Below are 16,496 nucleotides of genomic sequence, written 5' to 3' on the forward strand. Positions count from 1 at the left end.
AGCAAAAATGTTTATTTTTAATTTACAATCCGTGGAAGCTATGAGAATAGGAAGATTCAAATCTTTTGTGAAGCATCACAGCACAGTTGAAAAATATATGGCAAATAAAAATCCGAAATGGATGATGTTGGAAGATAGATGGGAAAGGTTGAGTGGAGCTGAAGGGTGGGACTAATAACAAGATAAACAATATAGGGCATACGGGATCTGTGAAATGTGTATAGGTGCGGAGCTATTGTGAAATAGCACAGTTACAAGTGGAAATCAAACTGGATGGACAACAGAAATAGAGGAAGGACTAAGAACAAACAAGAGAGAACTATTATAAAGTAGACTGTGTCTGTAAAATGTGTATAAGATGTATAAATTGAAGGTAAAAACAGAAATGTTTATCAGTTTACTCCAATTGGGGGATCGGTGGTAGGGTTTGCGGGGAATAATAATAAAGGTATACTCTTTAAAAAAGTATGTATGTCTATGTAGGTATGTGTATGTATATATGTGTATATGTATGCATACGTGAATGGATATATATATTTACCCCCAAAAATATGGGGGATTGGAAATGATGCAGACAATTACATTGGAAGCAACATTCTTTCCGCAATATTAAGCTGATCCACCCCCCCAGAAAAAATTAAAAATAAATTTAAAAAAAACATAGTAGCTGTGGCAGAAGATATATTTTGAAAAGGCGATATTTCTGCATCAGGTAAACTGACCGCGGATGTGTCCATGTAAACATGATTATTAGAGACATTTCTGTTTCAGAAAGATATTTTGTCTAGAGATACAAATTTAGATACATTTTGATGCCGACTAACCAACCCCTCATTAAGCGGTTAACAAACGGTTACATTTTTTCCCCAAACAGTAAAATGATGTGACCAACAGAAAATACTAATCAGAGATCTGAATATTATGACAAGATTCTCAAGTCTTCGCCCTAACACTGGGAGTTGTCCCAACGGCGTGAAGGCAGCCGACAAGTTCAGGTCCAAAATAAGCCGATAGAAACGCATTGGGCATTAATGCAAATTAATTACTTAAAAATCATACAATGTGATTTTCTGGATTTTTGTTTTAGATTCCGTCTCTCACAGTTGAAGTGTACCTATGATAAAAATTAGACATCTACATGCTTTGTAAGTAGGAAAACCTGCAAAATCGGCAGTGTATCAAATACTTGTTCTCCCCACTGTACAGGGGGTACCAGTACAGAGTCAATGTGGAGGGTATATACAGGGGGGACCAGTACAGAGTCAATGTGGAGGCTATATACAGGGGGTACAGAGTCAATGTGGAGGCTATATACAGGGGGTACCAGTACAGAGTCAATGTGGAGACAATATACAGGGGGTACCAGTACAGAGTCAATGTGGAGGCTATATACAGGGGGTACCAGTACAGAGTCAATGTGGAGGCTATAAACAGGGGGTACCAGTACAGAGTCAATGTGCGGGGGCACCGGTTAGTTGAGGTAATTGAGGTAATATGTACGTAGAGTTAACCTCTTTGGGCTCAAGGGGCAGTATTGAGTAGCCAGATAAAAGGTGCCCATTTCAAAAAGGCCTCGTACTCAATTCTTGCTCGTACAATATGCATATTATTATTACTATTGGATAGAAAACACTCTCTAGTTTCTAAAACCGTTTGAATTATATCTGTGGGTGAAACAGAACTGGACTTAGAGCAATTTTCCTATGTGTATGTCAGAATGCAGAATTTTGCTGGCTGTTCTGAGACCTGTGTATTAATTTGCCTGTCTTCTATTGGTTGAGATGAACTGCATACGCCTTCCCCTGGGTGTCAGCGAATAGGGAGACTTGAAATGGAGTTTCTACGTAGTTCCCAAAGGTTATAAATTGCTTGGAACCGAAATGTCCCATCTTTCCACTCTTCGCTCTGACGCAGGGAGGGTCTTGGCATGTCATGTTAGAAGCTCTTGTTTTAGCTCCTAGTTATATCCGGCTCTGTTTTTATTCGATATAGGTGTTAAAGACATCGTAATGTTGTTATTTTAAACCGAATTATATCAGTTTATGTCAGTATATTGCGATTTTCGGGTATTTATTTTCGTGACGTTGTAGGAAGTTGGGTATCTCTGGCCCACATGGCTATTGTTTACTGCTAATTGCAACGTTGAAGACGACGTTCTCCAACCTAGCAACGATTCTTGTGGACAAAGGACATCTTTCCCAAGATTCTGATGGGAGTTCATCCAAAAGTAAGAACTATTTATGCTGATAATTCATTGTTCTGTTGGAAAAAGTAAAATGCTTAAGACGCCATTACTTGCAGTGTAGCCTTGCTTTATCGCACCCTGCATTGCGCAGTAACGTTAATTTTAAAAATGTAATTCAGCGATTGCATTAAGAACTAATTTGTCTTTCAATTGCTGTCCAACCTGTATTTTTTTAGTCAAGTTTATGAATAGTTTTCGATAAGAATAGGTGTCTTTCCAAGATGGGGCCGGACAGATTGCTTGAGTATTTGGACACTATTTTCATTGTATAAGCACGATTTGTGCCGCTAAATATGCACATTTTCGAACAAACTCTATATGCATTGTGTAATATGATGTTACAGGACTGTCATCTGAAGAATTCTGAGAAGGTTAGTGAAAATTAATATATTTTGGTGGTGAATACGTTATCGCTATGTTTGGCTGGAATCAATGCTGTTGTGTGGTTTGCTACTGTGCTAAGCTAATATAACGCTATATTATGTTTTCGCTGTAAAACACTTAGAAAATCTGAAATATTGTCTGGATTCACAAGATCTGTGTCTTTCAATTGCTGTACGCTGTGTATTTTTAAGAAATGTTTTATGATGAGTAATTAGGTAATACACGTTGCTCTCTGTAGTTATTCTAGTCGAGTTTTGATGGTGGCTGCAATGGTAAACTATGATTTATACCTGAAATATAAACATTTTTCTAACAAAACATATGCTATACAATAAATATGTTATCAGACTGTCATCTGATGAATTTGTTTCTTGGTTAGTGGCTATTTATATCTTTATTTGGTCGAATTTGTGATAGCTACTGGTGGAGTAAAAAACTGATGGAGTAAGATAAGTGGTGTCTTTTGCTAACGTGGTTAGCTAATAGATTTACATATTGTGTCTTCCCTGTAAAACATTTTAAAAATCGGACATGTTGGCTTGATTCACAAGATGTGTACCTTTCATATGCTGTATTGGACTTGTTAATGTGTGAAAGTTAAATATTAAAAAAAAAAAATCTTTTGAATTTCGCGCCCTGCACTTTGAGCTGGCTGTTGCCATAAGTGTACCGACGTCGGGCTTGCATGCCAAACAGGTTAAAGTGACTATGCATCGATAAAAAACAGAGAGTAGCAGCAGCGTAAAAGAAGGGTCTGGGTAACCCTTTAATTAGCTGTTCAGGAGTCTTATGGCTTGGGGGTAGAAGCTGTTAAGAAGCCTACTGGACTTAGACTTGGACTCAAACAATATTCCCTCAAGGTTGCTCTGATGTCCAAACGATTTCAGATTGGCATTTTGTGATATAAAACTTTTAAGTTGCATGTATTTGAAAAATGTCTACATTGGTCAATGTAAATAATTGTATTTCTTATTACCAAGTCATTTACAGTTTCTATGCCATTAGTTTTCCAGGCCAATTTAACCGGTAAATTCTGAAAAGCTATCCAAGGATTGTTCCATAGGGGTTTGTCAACAAAACATTTTTTTTTGCAAACATCCTTTCTGAATGTTTAAGTAACTAGAAAAAATCATTCAGTTTTTAAAATAATCTCTGTTGTCTGATTGCAATATTTTTGCTGGCAATATAAAGAATTGCAGTTATGTCACGAATCCCGCCGAAGATGGTGCCTCTTCCTGTTCGGGCGGTGCTCGGCGGTCGTCGTCGCAGGCCTACTAGCTGCCACCGATCCCCTTTTCTGTTTCATTTAGTTGTGTCTGATTTGTTGCACCTGTTTCGTGTTTAGGTTTGGTTGTGGGCTATTTAAACCCAGTTGGCCCGCCGGCTTTTGTGCGGGCTTGTTTTTCTGTTTGTGGTGTTTGATTATTCTTGTGGTTTCTTTTCCTGATCAGTTTCGTCCTGTTTGTTGGACTGGGACTTTACGCGCCCTTGTGTGTGTGGCGTGACCGTCTCTCTGGTGGAGGTCATTTTGCAGGGCTCTGGCAGTGCACCTCCTTGCACAAAGGCGGAGGTAGCGGTCCTGCTGCTGGGTTGTTGCCCTCCTACGGCCTCCTCCACGTCTCCTGATGTACTGGCCTGTCTCCTGGTAGCGCCTCCATGCTCTGGACACTACGCTGACAGACACAGCAAACCTTTTTGCCACAGCTCGCATTGATGTGCCATCCTGGATGAACTGCACTACCTGAGCCACTTGTGTGGGTTGTAGACTCCGTCTCATGCTACCACTAGAGTGAAAGCACCGCCAGCATTCAAAAGTGACCAAAACATCAGCCAGGAAGCATAGGAACTGAGAAGTGGTCTGTGGTCACCACCTGCAGAACCATTCCTTTATTGGGGGTGTCTTGCTAATTGCCTATAATTTCCACCTTTTGTCTATTCCATTTGCACAACAGCATGTGAAATTTATTGCCATTCAGTGTTGCTTCCTAAGTGGACAGTTTGATTTCACAGAAGTGTGATTGACTTGGAGTTACATTGTGTTGTTTAAGTGTTCCCTTTATTTTTTTGAGCAGTGTATTTATATGTACATATTCTTATTCATTCCTTTACACTTGTGTGTATAAGGTAGTTGTTGTGAAATTGTTAGATTACTTGTTAAATATTACTGCGCGGTCGGAACTAGAAGCACAAGCATTTCGCTACACTCACATTAACATCTGCTAACCGTGTGTATGTGACAGATAAAATATGATTTGAAGACATGACTCCGTTGTACTGTACAATTTGAATACACAGAACAAAAATATAAAACGCAACAGGCAACATTTTCAAATTCAAATTCATTAGGGCCTAATGTATGGATTTCACATGACTGGGAATACAGATATGCATCTGTTGGTCACAGATACCTTAAAGAAAGGGTTGTGGATCAGAAAACCAGTCAGTATCTGGTGTGACCACCATTTTGCCTCATGCAGCGCAACACAACATCTCCTTCACATAGAGTTGATCCGCCTGTTGATTGTAGCCTCTGGACTGTTGTCCCACTCCTCTTCAATGGCTGTGCAAGAGGTGCTGGATAATGGCGGGAACTGGAACACGCTGTTGTACATGTCGATCCAGAGCATCCCAAACATGCTCAATGAGTGACATGTCTGGTGAGTCTGCAGGCCATGGAAGAACCGGGACATGTTCAGCTTCCAGGAATTGTGTAGAGATCCTTGTGACATGGGGCATTATCTTGCTGAAACATGAGGTGATGGCGGTGGATGAATGGCATGACGACGGGCCTCAGGATCTCATCATGCTGAAACATGAGGTGAGGGCGGTGGATGAATGGCACGACGACGGGCCTCAGGATCTTGTCACGGTATCTCTGTGCATTCAAATTGCCATCGATAAAATGCAATTCCTTGACATCAGCAAACCGCTCGCCCACACGATGCCATAAACGCCACACTGTCTGCCGGATACAGTTGAAACTGGAATTTATCCGTGAAAAGCCCACTTCTCCAGCTTGCCAGTCGCCAATGAAGGTGAGCATTTTTCCACTGGAGTCGGTTACGACGCCGAACTGCACCAGGTCAAGACCCTGGTGAGGATGATGAGCATGCAGATGAGCTTCCCTGAGACGGTTTCTGACAGTTTGTGCAGAAATTCTTTGGTTGTGCACAGTTTCCCACAGTTTCATCAGCTTTTCCGGGTGGCTGGTCTCAGACGATCCCGCTGGTGAAGAAGCTGGATGTGGAGGTCCTGGACTGGTGTGGTTACACGTAGTCTGCGGTTGTGAGGCCGGTTGGACGCACTGCCATATTCTCAAAAACAAAGTTGGAGGCGGCTTATGGTAGAGAAATGAACATTCCATTTTCTGGCAACAGCTCTGGTGGATATTCCTGCAGTCAACAAGCCAATTGCACGCTCACTCAAAACTTGAGACATCTGTGGCATTTTAGAGTGGCCTTTTATTTTCCTCAGCACAAAGTGCACCTGTGTAATGATGTTTAACCAATGACACACCTGTCAGGTGGGTGGATCTTGGGAAAGGAGAAATGGTCACTGACAGGGATGTAAACAAATTTGTGCAACAACATTATAGAGAAATAACATTTCTGTGATCTTTTATTTCAGCTCATGAAACATGGGACCAACACTTTACACATTTATATTGTGGTTCAGAGTATTAAGATTTACAAATCGACATTTCTGGAAAAACAGTAATGGAATTTCTGCAATTGAATTGGCTACAATGTGAAATCATAGTATTCACAAACCACAGTTGGGTTCACAAGTTTGGACAGTAGAGTACAGCAGAGTACTGTAGAGCACAGTACAGTAGAGTACAGCACAGTACAGTATAGCACAGCAGAGTACTGTAGAGTACAGTAGAGTAGAGTACAGCAGAGTACAGTAGAGTACAGTAGAGTACAGCAGAGTACAGTAGAGTACTGTAGAGTAGAGTACAGTAGAGCACAGTAGAGTACAGCAGAGTACAGTAGAGTACTGTAGAGTAGAGTACAGTAGAGCACAGTAGAATACAGCAGAGTACAGTAGAGTACTGTAGAGTACAGTACAGTAGAGTACAGTACAGCAGAGTACAGTAGAGTACTGTAGAGTACAGTACAGTAGAGTAGAGTAGAGCTCAGTAGAATACTGTACAGAAAAGTGGAGTATAGCTCAGTAAAGTACAGTAGTGTAGAGTTCAATACACATTAGAGTTGAATATACTATAACGTATGTTATTGTACTGAGCTCTATTGTACTGAACTCTGTGTTTTCCATCAGCGCTGGCCGTCGGCTAATCAGCCAGTTACCACTCATTTTCAGCCCACTATTTTATCCACTTCATATTACTAGGTATACTTTTCATCAAACAGTTTAAATTGGCTAGTCTGTCGAGCCCTCTCCTGCTAGAATGAACCATATGCATATTCTAGTCATCTATTGAGAGGAAAGACACCTGTTGACAGGGAAACGTAGTCTGTCGATCCCTCTCCTGCTGGAATGAACCATATGCATATTCTAGTCATCTATTGAGAGGAGAGGCACCTCACAAAGTGAATGTTGACAGGGAAACGTAGTCTGTACCCCCTCCCGGTACAATTTGTGTGCTCTGTAGACAAAGGAGGGAGAGAGCTTGATGCTCGTGAATTTGAACATCCCATGTCATAGAAGTGGTAATGATGATTTGAAATCCAGTAGGGAATCAACAAAATTTATTTAAAACAAATTAATTTACCCAGGTTTATCATAAGACATGAACAGAATGCATCAGTGATTCGTATTTCCTGCAACTTGGTGAAGAGGCAATGAGGATGTCTGTCTGTGTGTATGTGTGGTCCGCGCGTCTACCACTGTGTATAGCCGTTAGCGATGATGCTAACGTCTTCTAGTAGATGGAAAGGCCTTCCCAAAAACCTTCTCAATTAAATGTTAACTACAAACTACAAACCTCCCGGGTGGCGCAGTGGTCTAGGGCACTGCATCGCAGTGCTAGCTGTGCCACCAGAGTCTCTGGGTTCGCGCCCAGGCTCTGTCGCAGCCGGCCGCAACCGGGAGGTCCGTGTGGCGACGCACAATTGGCATAGCGTCGTCCGGGTTAGGGAGGGTTTGGCCGGTAGGGATATCCTTGTCTCAGTATGTAAAAAAAATGTAATAAAAATGTATGTAATAAAATGTATGCACTCTACTGTAAGACGCTCTGGATAAGAGCGTCTGCTAAATGACTAAAATGTAAAATGTAACTAGCCTCTGCTACGCGGCAGAATGATATCATGATTATTGGCATCAATCCAGTGGGTATTTGTTTCACTAACTCTACCATCACACGTGGGCTACAAAAACACAGCTAAATGAATAGCCTCTTGCCAGGTGCATTAATTAAAGTGTAACTACACCCCAAAAGGTTATTTAAAACATTTTCCGTAGACCTCAACATTGGTCTCCTGATGTGGTGTAAGCATCGTTGTGGACTTAAAACATACAATATAATTTTTTCTTTAAAATTGTTTTGATTTTGAGAGCGAAAATGGCCAATTTCTCAGCCTGAGTATCACAGAAACTCAAAACGTTGAATGAATAACATGGAATGGATGAAATGTATGAAAATAACTGTTCAAAACATGAAAAACATTTTTAAAAAACATTTGTAAACATAAAATCTGAGAGAAAAAGGGAATTTAAAACATCAACTTGTGTTACAAAAGGTTAATAAAAGAAACAGTGTTACTGTTTGACACAAATAATTTCCAACATTAGGAATGTTGGTACTTTTAAACCCAGCAAACATATGGAATTGTTTTAAGATGGTTATGATCATTTAGCCATTTGATTTGTAATTGTAGGACCCCTTTAGGTATCGCCCCCAAAATATTTAAACATTATTTGATTAAATATCGAATTTGGCCTTTACTACGATAAGCCATAGAAACGCATTGAATAACACGTTCATAAATGGCAAGAAAAGACAGTCAAAATGTTTATTAATAAGGAATATGGTTTTGAAGTGCCTGTCCTAGATCGAGCAGATATAAGAAAGATATAGGAAATATTTAGGTTTTTTGGACACATATTTAACCCCTTATTTTTGTTGACACAAAACCACCTCCATACGTCCATTCATTTGTATGGGTCACCTCCAGATGGTTAATATCTATATATATCTCCATACGTCCATTCATTTGTATGGGTCACCTCCAGATGAAGGTTAAATATTTATATATATCTCCATTCTGCCATACATTTGTATGGGTCACCTTCAGATGAAGGTTTAATATCTATCTATATATATCTCCATACTCCCATCCATTTGTATGGGTTACCTTCAGATGAAGGGTTAATATCTATATATATCTCCATACTGCCATACATTTGTATGGGTCACCTTCAGATGAAGGGGTCGTAGAGCAAAACGGAAGAAAAGAGGCTCCCTTTTCCATAGAATGGTCATTATAGTTTTGTAGGCCAAACCGTTCGGACGCTACAGACGTTTTCGTGAGAAGATCGATTTTCAGGATGTCTCAAGGTCTAACAAACACCTTTTTTTTTTACGTTGCTGCTACTCACTGTTTATTATCTATGCATAGTCATTTTACCCCTACCTACATGTCCATATTACCTCAATTACCTCCACTAACCTGTACCCCAGCACATTGACTCGGTACTGGTACCCCCTGTATATAGCCTCATTACTAACCTGTACCCCTGCACGTTGACTCAGTACCGGTACTCATTGTATATTGCCTCATTACTAACCTGTACCCAGCACATTGATAAAGTTACCGGTACCCCCTGTATATAGCCTCATTACTAACCTGTACCCCAGCACATTGACTCGGTACAGGTACCCCCTGTATATATCCTCAATACTAACCTGTACCCCAGCACATTGATAAAGGTACCGGTACTCATTGTTTATAGCCTCATTACTAACCTGTACCCCAGCACATTGACTCGGTACAGGTACCCCCTGTATATATCCTCAATACTAACCTGTACCCCAGCACATTGATAAAGGTACCGGTACTCATTGTTTATAGCCTCATTACTAACCTGTACCCCAGCACATTGACTCGGTACAGGTACCCCCTGTATATATCCTCATTACTAACCTGTACCCCAGCACATTGATAAAGGTACTGGTACTCACTGTATATAGCCTCATTACTAACCTGTACCCCAGCACATTGACTCGGTACAGGTACCCCCTGTATATATCCTCATTACTAACCCGTACCCCAGCACATTGATAAAGGTACCGGTACTCATTGTATATAGCCTCAACACTAACCTGTACCCCTGCACATTGACTCGGTACCGGTACTCATTGTATATAACCTCATTACTAACCTGTACCCCTGCACATTGACTCGGTACCGGTACTCATTGTATATAACCTCATTACTAACCTGTACCCCTGCACATTGACTCGGTACTGGTACCCCCTGTATATATCCTCATTATTGTTATTTTATTGTTGCTCTTTTATTTTTTTTCTTTCGTTTATTTAGTCAATATTTTTCTTAAAATTGCATTGTTGGTTAAGTGCTTGTCAGTAATCATTTCACTGTAAGGTCTACACCTGTTGTATTCAGCATTTCACTGTAAGGTCTACTACACCTGTTGTATTCAGCATTTCACTGTAAGGTCTACTACACCTGTTGTATTCAGCATTTCACTGTAAGGTCTACTACACCTGTTGTATTCAGCATTTCACTGTAAGGTCTACTACACCTGTTGTATTCAGCATTTCACTGTAAGGTCTACTACACCTGTTGTATTCAGCATTTCACTGTAAGGTCTACTACACCTGTTGTATTCAGCATTTCACTGTAAGGTCTACTACACCTGTTGTATTCAGCATTTCACTGTAAGGTCTACTACACCTGTTGTATTCAGCATTTCACTGTAAGGTCTACTACACCTGTTGTATTTGGCGCATGTGACATATAAAATGTGATTTGTAGCTCGGCCATCTTCCACAGCAGTTGCGGAAGGCCAACCTAGGCAGATGAGGTGGATTAAGACTCAGCCCATATGCTACGTCTCAATATCTCTAGTTTAAACTGACGGATTCTGATGGGGAATATTTATTATTATGTTACTTAGATTGATGCATCAAAATACTATTAAGGATTTTAAATAACCTATGGTCATTTTTTTTTCTTCATACATTTCATCCAGATCAAAATTATCCTTCATTGTCTTGATTCTGTCCTCTTCATCATTTGAAGTCAGACATGAGTTGATTTTTACTTTTTAATGTGATGTCAAGCAAAGCACTACAGAAAGAGATATTCAGATGTTTACAAATGTTGTGAAAAATATAACGGGAAGCATTTGATCCATAAACGTTTTGTTGGCCGCCCCCCACTCTTTGTAGTTGTAACAATTCCTACAGCACAGAACTATTAAAGTGTAGACCCTCAGTAGAATGCCCCTTTAAAACCACACATCGGTTCAACAACAGCAGAGTTTGTACCCCTGTTTTAAAGATATTACTCACTGCTGTTAATCAGATCTCCTGTCTCCTCTTCTTCTTCCAATGTGACAGTAATCTCCCCCACTTCCTTCATTCCAAAAATGTCTTCCTCTTCTTTCACTGTGACAGTCATCTCCCCCACCTCTTCTTTTACCTCCCCCTCTTCTTTTACTGTAACATCCTCTTCCACTCTGAACGCTTCTTCACCTTCTGTCAATTTAACTTCTAACTCTTCTTCTTTCACTGTAACAGCCTCGCCCTTTACTTCTTTTTTTACTGTGACATCCTCTTCTTCCTTCTCCTCTTTCACGACAATGTTCAGCCCCAGAGTTTCTTTCTCCGTCCAGCAGATCCCATCTTTAGAAGGTGAGGAGTCGTTTACTGAGCTCATGGTTGGGATGTTAGCTAAATAGCTAGTTAGCATTAGTGACTAGACTAGCACTACTGCTAATTTACTCAGCCAGCTAGCTGACTAACAACAACGTAAATATTAAATTGGGTAACTAGCCAGGAGATACGACAAGTGTGTTTAAAACACGGTGGCTAGTATGCACCGAAAGCGTTTAAAGAGCTTGAATATTGTCGCCTATGTTGGCTAAAAGCTACGGAGGTGGATAACTCGACGTTGTTGTCGAAAAAGCGTCTCGTCCATTAGATTGTACGTCACACTGGCAGAATTGCCTGAAACAAGCACATCGCCATCTGCTGGGTAACAGTCAAAGGAAAAGTTTTATTTTTAGACAAAAAATTGGTTTTCATTGATTTCATTATATAATATTATTATATTGTTACGTACAAAGAGAAGCATTGTTGATTAGCTAATATCTTTAATGAGTGAGCATTTAAAACACCCTACCATACTACTGTACATCTGCATTTAGGAAATCAATCAAACAAACAGATAATATCCCAATAAGGCAGCAAGGTCCAAACTGCTCCTACACGGTGTAACAGTACTGAGTAGGTCCAAACTGCTCCTACACGGTGTAACAGTACTGAGTAGGTCCAAACTGCTCCTACACGGTGTAACAGTACTGAGTAGGTCCAAACTGTTCCTACACGGTGTAACAGTACTGAGTAGGTCCAAACTGCTGCTACACGGTGTAACAGTACTGAGTAGGTCTAAACTGCTCCTACACGGTGTAACAGTACTGAGTAGGTCCAAACTGCTCCTACACAGTGTAACAGTACTGAGTAGGTCCAAACTGCTCCTACGCGGTGTAACAGTACTGAGTAGGTCCAAACTGCTCCTACACGGTGTAACAGTACAGCTAGGTCCAAACTGCTCCTACACGGTGTAACAGTACTGAGTAGGTCCCAAATGCTCCTACACGGTGTAACAGTACTGAGTAGGTCCAAACTGCTCCTACACGGTGTAACAGTACTGAGTAGGTCCAAACTGCTCCTACACGGTGTAACAGTACTGAGTAGGTCCAAACTGCTCCTACACGGTGTAACAGTACTGAGTAGGTCCAAACTGCTCCTACATGGTGTAACAGTACTGAGTAGGTCCAAACTGCTCCTACACGGTGTAACAGTACTGAGTAGGTCCAAACTGCTCCTACACAGTGTAACAATACTGAGTAGGTCCACACTGCTCCTACACGGTGTAACAGTACTGAGTAGGTCCAAACTGCTCCTACACGGTGTAACAGTACTGAGTAGGTCCAAACTGCTCCTACACGGTGTAACAGTACTGAGTAGGTCCAAACTGCTCCTACACGGTGTAACAGTACCGAGTAGGTCCAAACTGCTCCTACACGGTGTAACAGTACTGAGTAGGTCCAAACTGCTCCTACACGGTGTAACAGTACTGAGTAGGTCCAAACTGCTCCTACACGGTGTAACAGTACTGAGTAGGTCCAAACTGCTCCTACACGGTGTAACAGTACCGAGTAGGTCCAAACTGCTCCTACACGGTGTAACAGTACTGAGTAGGTCCAAACTGCCCCTACATGGTGTAACAGTACTGAGCAGGTCCAAACTGCTCCTACACGGTGTAACAGTACCGAGTAGGTCCAAACTGCTCCTACACGGTGTAACAGTACAGCTAGGTCCAAACTGCTCCTACACGGTGTAACAGTACAGCTAGGTCCAAACTGCTCCTACACGGTGTAACAGTACTGAGTAGGTCCAAACTGCTCCTACACGGTGTAACACTACTGAGTAGGTCCAAAATGCTCCTACACGGTGTAACAGTACTGAGTAGGTCCAAACTGCTCCTACACGGTGTAACAGTACTGAGTAGATCCAAACTGCTCCTACACGGTGTAACAGTACTGAGTAGATCCAAACTGCTCCTACACGGTGTAACAGTACTGAGTAGGTCCAAACTGCTCCTACACGGTGTAACAGTACTGAGTAGGTCCAAACTGCTCCTACACGGTGTAACAGTACTGAGTAGGTCCAAACTGCTCCTACACGGTGTAACAGTACTGAGTAGGTCCAAACTGCTCCTACACGGTGTAACAGTACTGAGTAGGTCCAAACTGCTCCTACACGGTGTAACAGTACTGAGTAGGTCCAAACTGCTCCTACACGGTGTAACAGTACTGAGTAGGTCCAAACTGCTCCTACACGGTGTAACAGTACTGAGTAGGTCCAAACTGCTCCTACACGGTGTAACAGTACCGAGTAGGTCCAAACTGCTCCTACACGGTGTAACAGTACAGCTAGGTCCAAACTGATCCTACACGGTGTAACAGTACAGCTAGGTCCAAACTGCTCCTACACGGTGTAACAGTACTGAGTAGGTCCAAACTGCTCCTACACGGTGTAACACTACTGAGTAGGTCCAAAATGCTCCTACACGGTGTAACAGTACTGAGTAGGTCCAAACTGCTCCTACACGGTGTAACAGTACTGAGTAGGTCCAAACTGCTCCTACACGGTGTAACAGTACTGAGTAGATCCAAACTGCTCCTACACGGTGTAACAGTACTGAGTAGATCCAAACTGCTCCTACACGGTGTAACAGTACTGAGTAGGTCCAAACTGCTCCTACACGGTGTAACAGTACTGAGCAGGTCCAAACTGCTCCTACACGGTGTAACAGTACTGAGTAGGTCCAAACTGCTCCTACACGGTGTAACAGTACTGAGTAGATCCAAACTGCTCCTACACGGTGTAACAGTACTGAGTAGATCCAAACTGCTCCTACACGGTGTAACAGTACTGAGTAGGTCCAAACTGCTCCTACACGGTGTAACAGTACTGAGTAGGTCCAAACTGCTCCTACACGGTGTAACAGTACTGAATAGGTCCAAACTGCTCCTACACGGTGTAACAGTACTGAGTAGGTCCAAACTGCTCCTACACGGTGTAACAGTACTGAATAGGTCCAAACTGCTCCTACACGGTGTAACAGTACCGAGTAGATCCAAACTGCTCCTACACGGTGTAACATGTGTATGGCTGATAATCAGTATGGCTGATTTCTTTTGATTTATCATGATGTCAAGCAAAGAGGCACTGAGTTTGAAGGTAGGCCTTGAAATGCATCCACAGGTACACCTCCAATTGACTCAAGTTATGTCAGTTAGCCTATCAGAAGCTTCTAAAGCCATGACATAATTATCTGGAAATTTCCAAGCTGTTTAACTGCACAGTCAACTTAGTGTATGTAAACTTCTGACCCACTGGAATTGTGATACAGGGAATTATAAGTGAAATAATCTGTCTGTAAACAGTTGTTGGAAAAATGTATTGTGTCATGCACAAAGTAGATGTCCTAACCGACTTGCCAAAACTATAGTTTTTTAACAAGAAATTTGTGGAGTGGTTGAAAAACGAGTTTTAATGACTCCAACCTAAGTGTAATTAAACTTCCGACATCAACTGTAGATTCGACCCATTTAAAATAAGCAAAAATGCTTTCCAAACATGCCAGAAGGCAATATAAAACAATGTAGTTAGAAGTTCTGGTTGTGTGCTATCAACTACTGTCTGTGATGCACTGGTTCTCTCTCTTCTTCAAATCACAAGCAGTGTCCTTTACACACTTTAATTAATACTTTTAAGTGCCCTCCTCTGGGAATATATTGCATATTGTTGTATAGGTTTTCACCCAAATTCAAAGCTGAGTGATGGCGAGGCATAAATGTTTGGTCCAGTGTACATTTATAAATGTATCTGCAACATACAGTATGTCATATCATATTACCTTGGTCTACCTTTATAAACGTTTGGTCCAGTATATCTATAACATACAGTATGTCGTATCATATTACCTTGGTCTACCTTTATAAACGTTTGGTCCAGTGTTTTTCAGCAGCAGATAATGGGAGACTAGTCAGGATCGATGGCAAAGATGAATGGCGCAAAGTACAGAGAGATCCTTGAAGAAAACCTGCTCCAAAGCGCTCAGGACCTCAGACTTCGCTACACCTGCTAAACACGTGTATGTGACCAATTACATTTGATTTGGAAGTACTGAGTAAAGGGTATGAATACTTATGTACATGTTATATATATTTTATTTTTTATAATTTAGCAAACATTTTTAAAAACCTGTTTTTGCTTTGTCATTATGGTATGGAGTGTAGATTGATGAGGGGTAAAAAAACAATTGAATACATTTTTGAATAAGGCTGTAACTTAACAAAATGTGGAAAAAGTCAAAGGGTCTGAATACTTTCTGAAAGCTCTGTATTTAACATTATTATTGTTACCGGTGATTCCATGTCTATGTATATAGATAGGTTGTCACGCCCTGACCTTAGAGAGCCTTTTTATTTCTCTATTTGGTTAGGTCAGGGTGTGATTAGGGTGGGCATTCTAGTTTTTCGTTTTCTTTGTTGGCCTGGTATTGGTTCCCAATCAGAGGCAGCTGTCTATCGTTGTCTCTGATGGGGATCATATTTAGGCAGCCTTTTCCCCACCTGTTGTTTGTGGGATCTTGTTTTGTGTTTAGTTGCGTTGAGCACTGCATTACTGCACGTTTGTTATTCTTTGTTGTTTTGGTTAAGTTTTCACTATTAAATAATATGTGGAACTCTACGCACGCTGCGCTTTGGTCCACTCATTTCAACAATCGTGACAAAGGTGCAGGTTTGAGTAACCGGGTGGTTACCAGCTAGTATATGTATGTATATAACATGTCTCTAATCCATTGGCCTAAATAGCGCCCAATCAAATAAATATGTGCTTTGATGTATGACACTACACACCAAAAACAGGACAGGTCAAAGTAAAATGGACAGTATGGAATGAAGGCTACCTACTGTTCGGTAGTTTCACTCCGTGAACTAAATTGTCATGATAATCAGTGTTTTCAAGTTTGTATTCCTACATTTTGGATGAGCTGATCCCAGCGAAGTTGAAGGAAGTATTTCTGTACTTTCATACTAAAAGTTTTACTGTGTGTGAAAACGTGTCATGTGAGTATTTTAA

At 41.1% G+C, this 16,496-nt stretch overlaps 1 protein-coding gene across 3 annotated transcripts in view; it reads right to left on the reverse strand.

Moving 5' to 3' along the window:
• Positions 1-16,496, reverse strand: part of LOC129839544 (zinc finger protein 239-like) — a 126,626-nt gene that overhangs the window by 14,043 nt on the left and 96,087 nt on the right. For 2 of the 3 annotated variants that reach the window (XM_055907064.1, XM_055907061.1), the window contains exon 1: positions 11,130-11,762. The exons of the other annotated variant lie outside the window; for it this stretch is intronic. In XM_055907064.1, the coding sequence (XP_055763039.1) occupies positions 11,130-11,529 (400 nt within the window). In that variant the 5' untranslated portion in view covers positions 11,530-11,762. Of the gene's footprint in view, positions 1-11,129; positions 11,763-16,496 lie in introns of those variants that run through there. 3 annotated transcript variants of the gene reach the window in all.

This window comes from Salvelinus fontinalis, chromosome 40 (genome assembly GCF_029448725.1).
Source record: "Salvelinus fontinalis isolate EN_2023a chromosome 40, ASM2944872v1, whole genome shotgun sequence".
In the NCBI taxonomy this organism is placed as follows: domain Eukaryota; kingdom Metazoa; phylum Chordata; class Actinopteri; order Salmoniformes; family Salmonidae; genus Salvelinus; species Salvelinus fontinalis.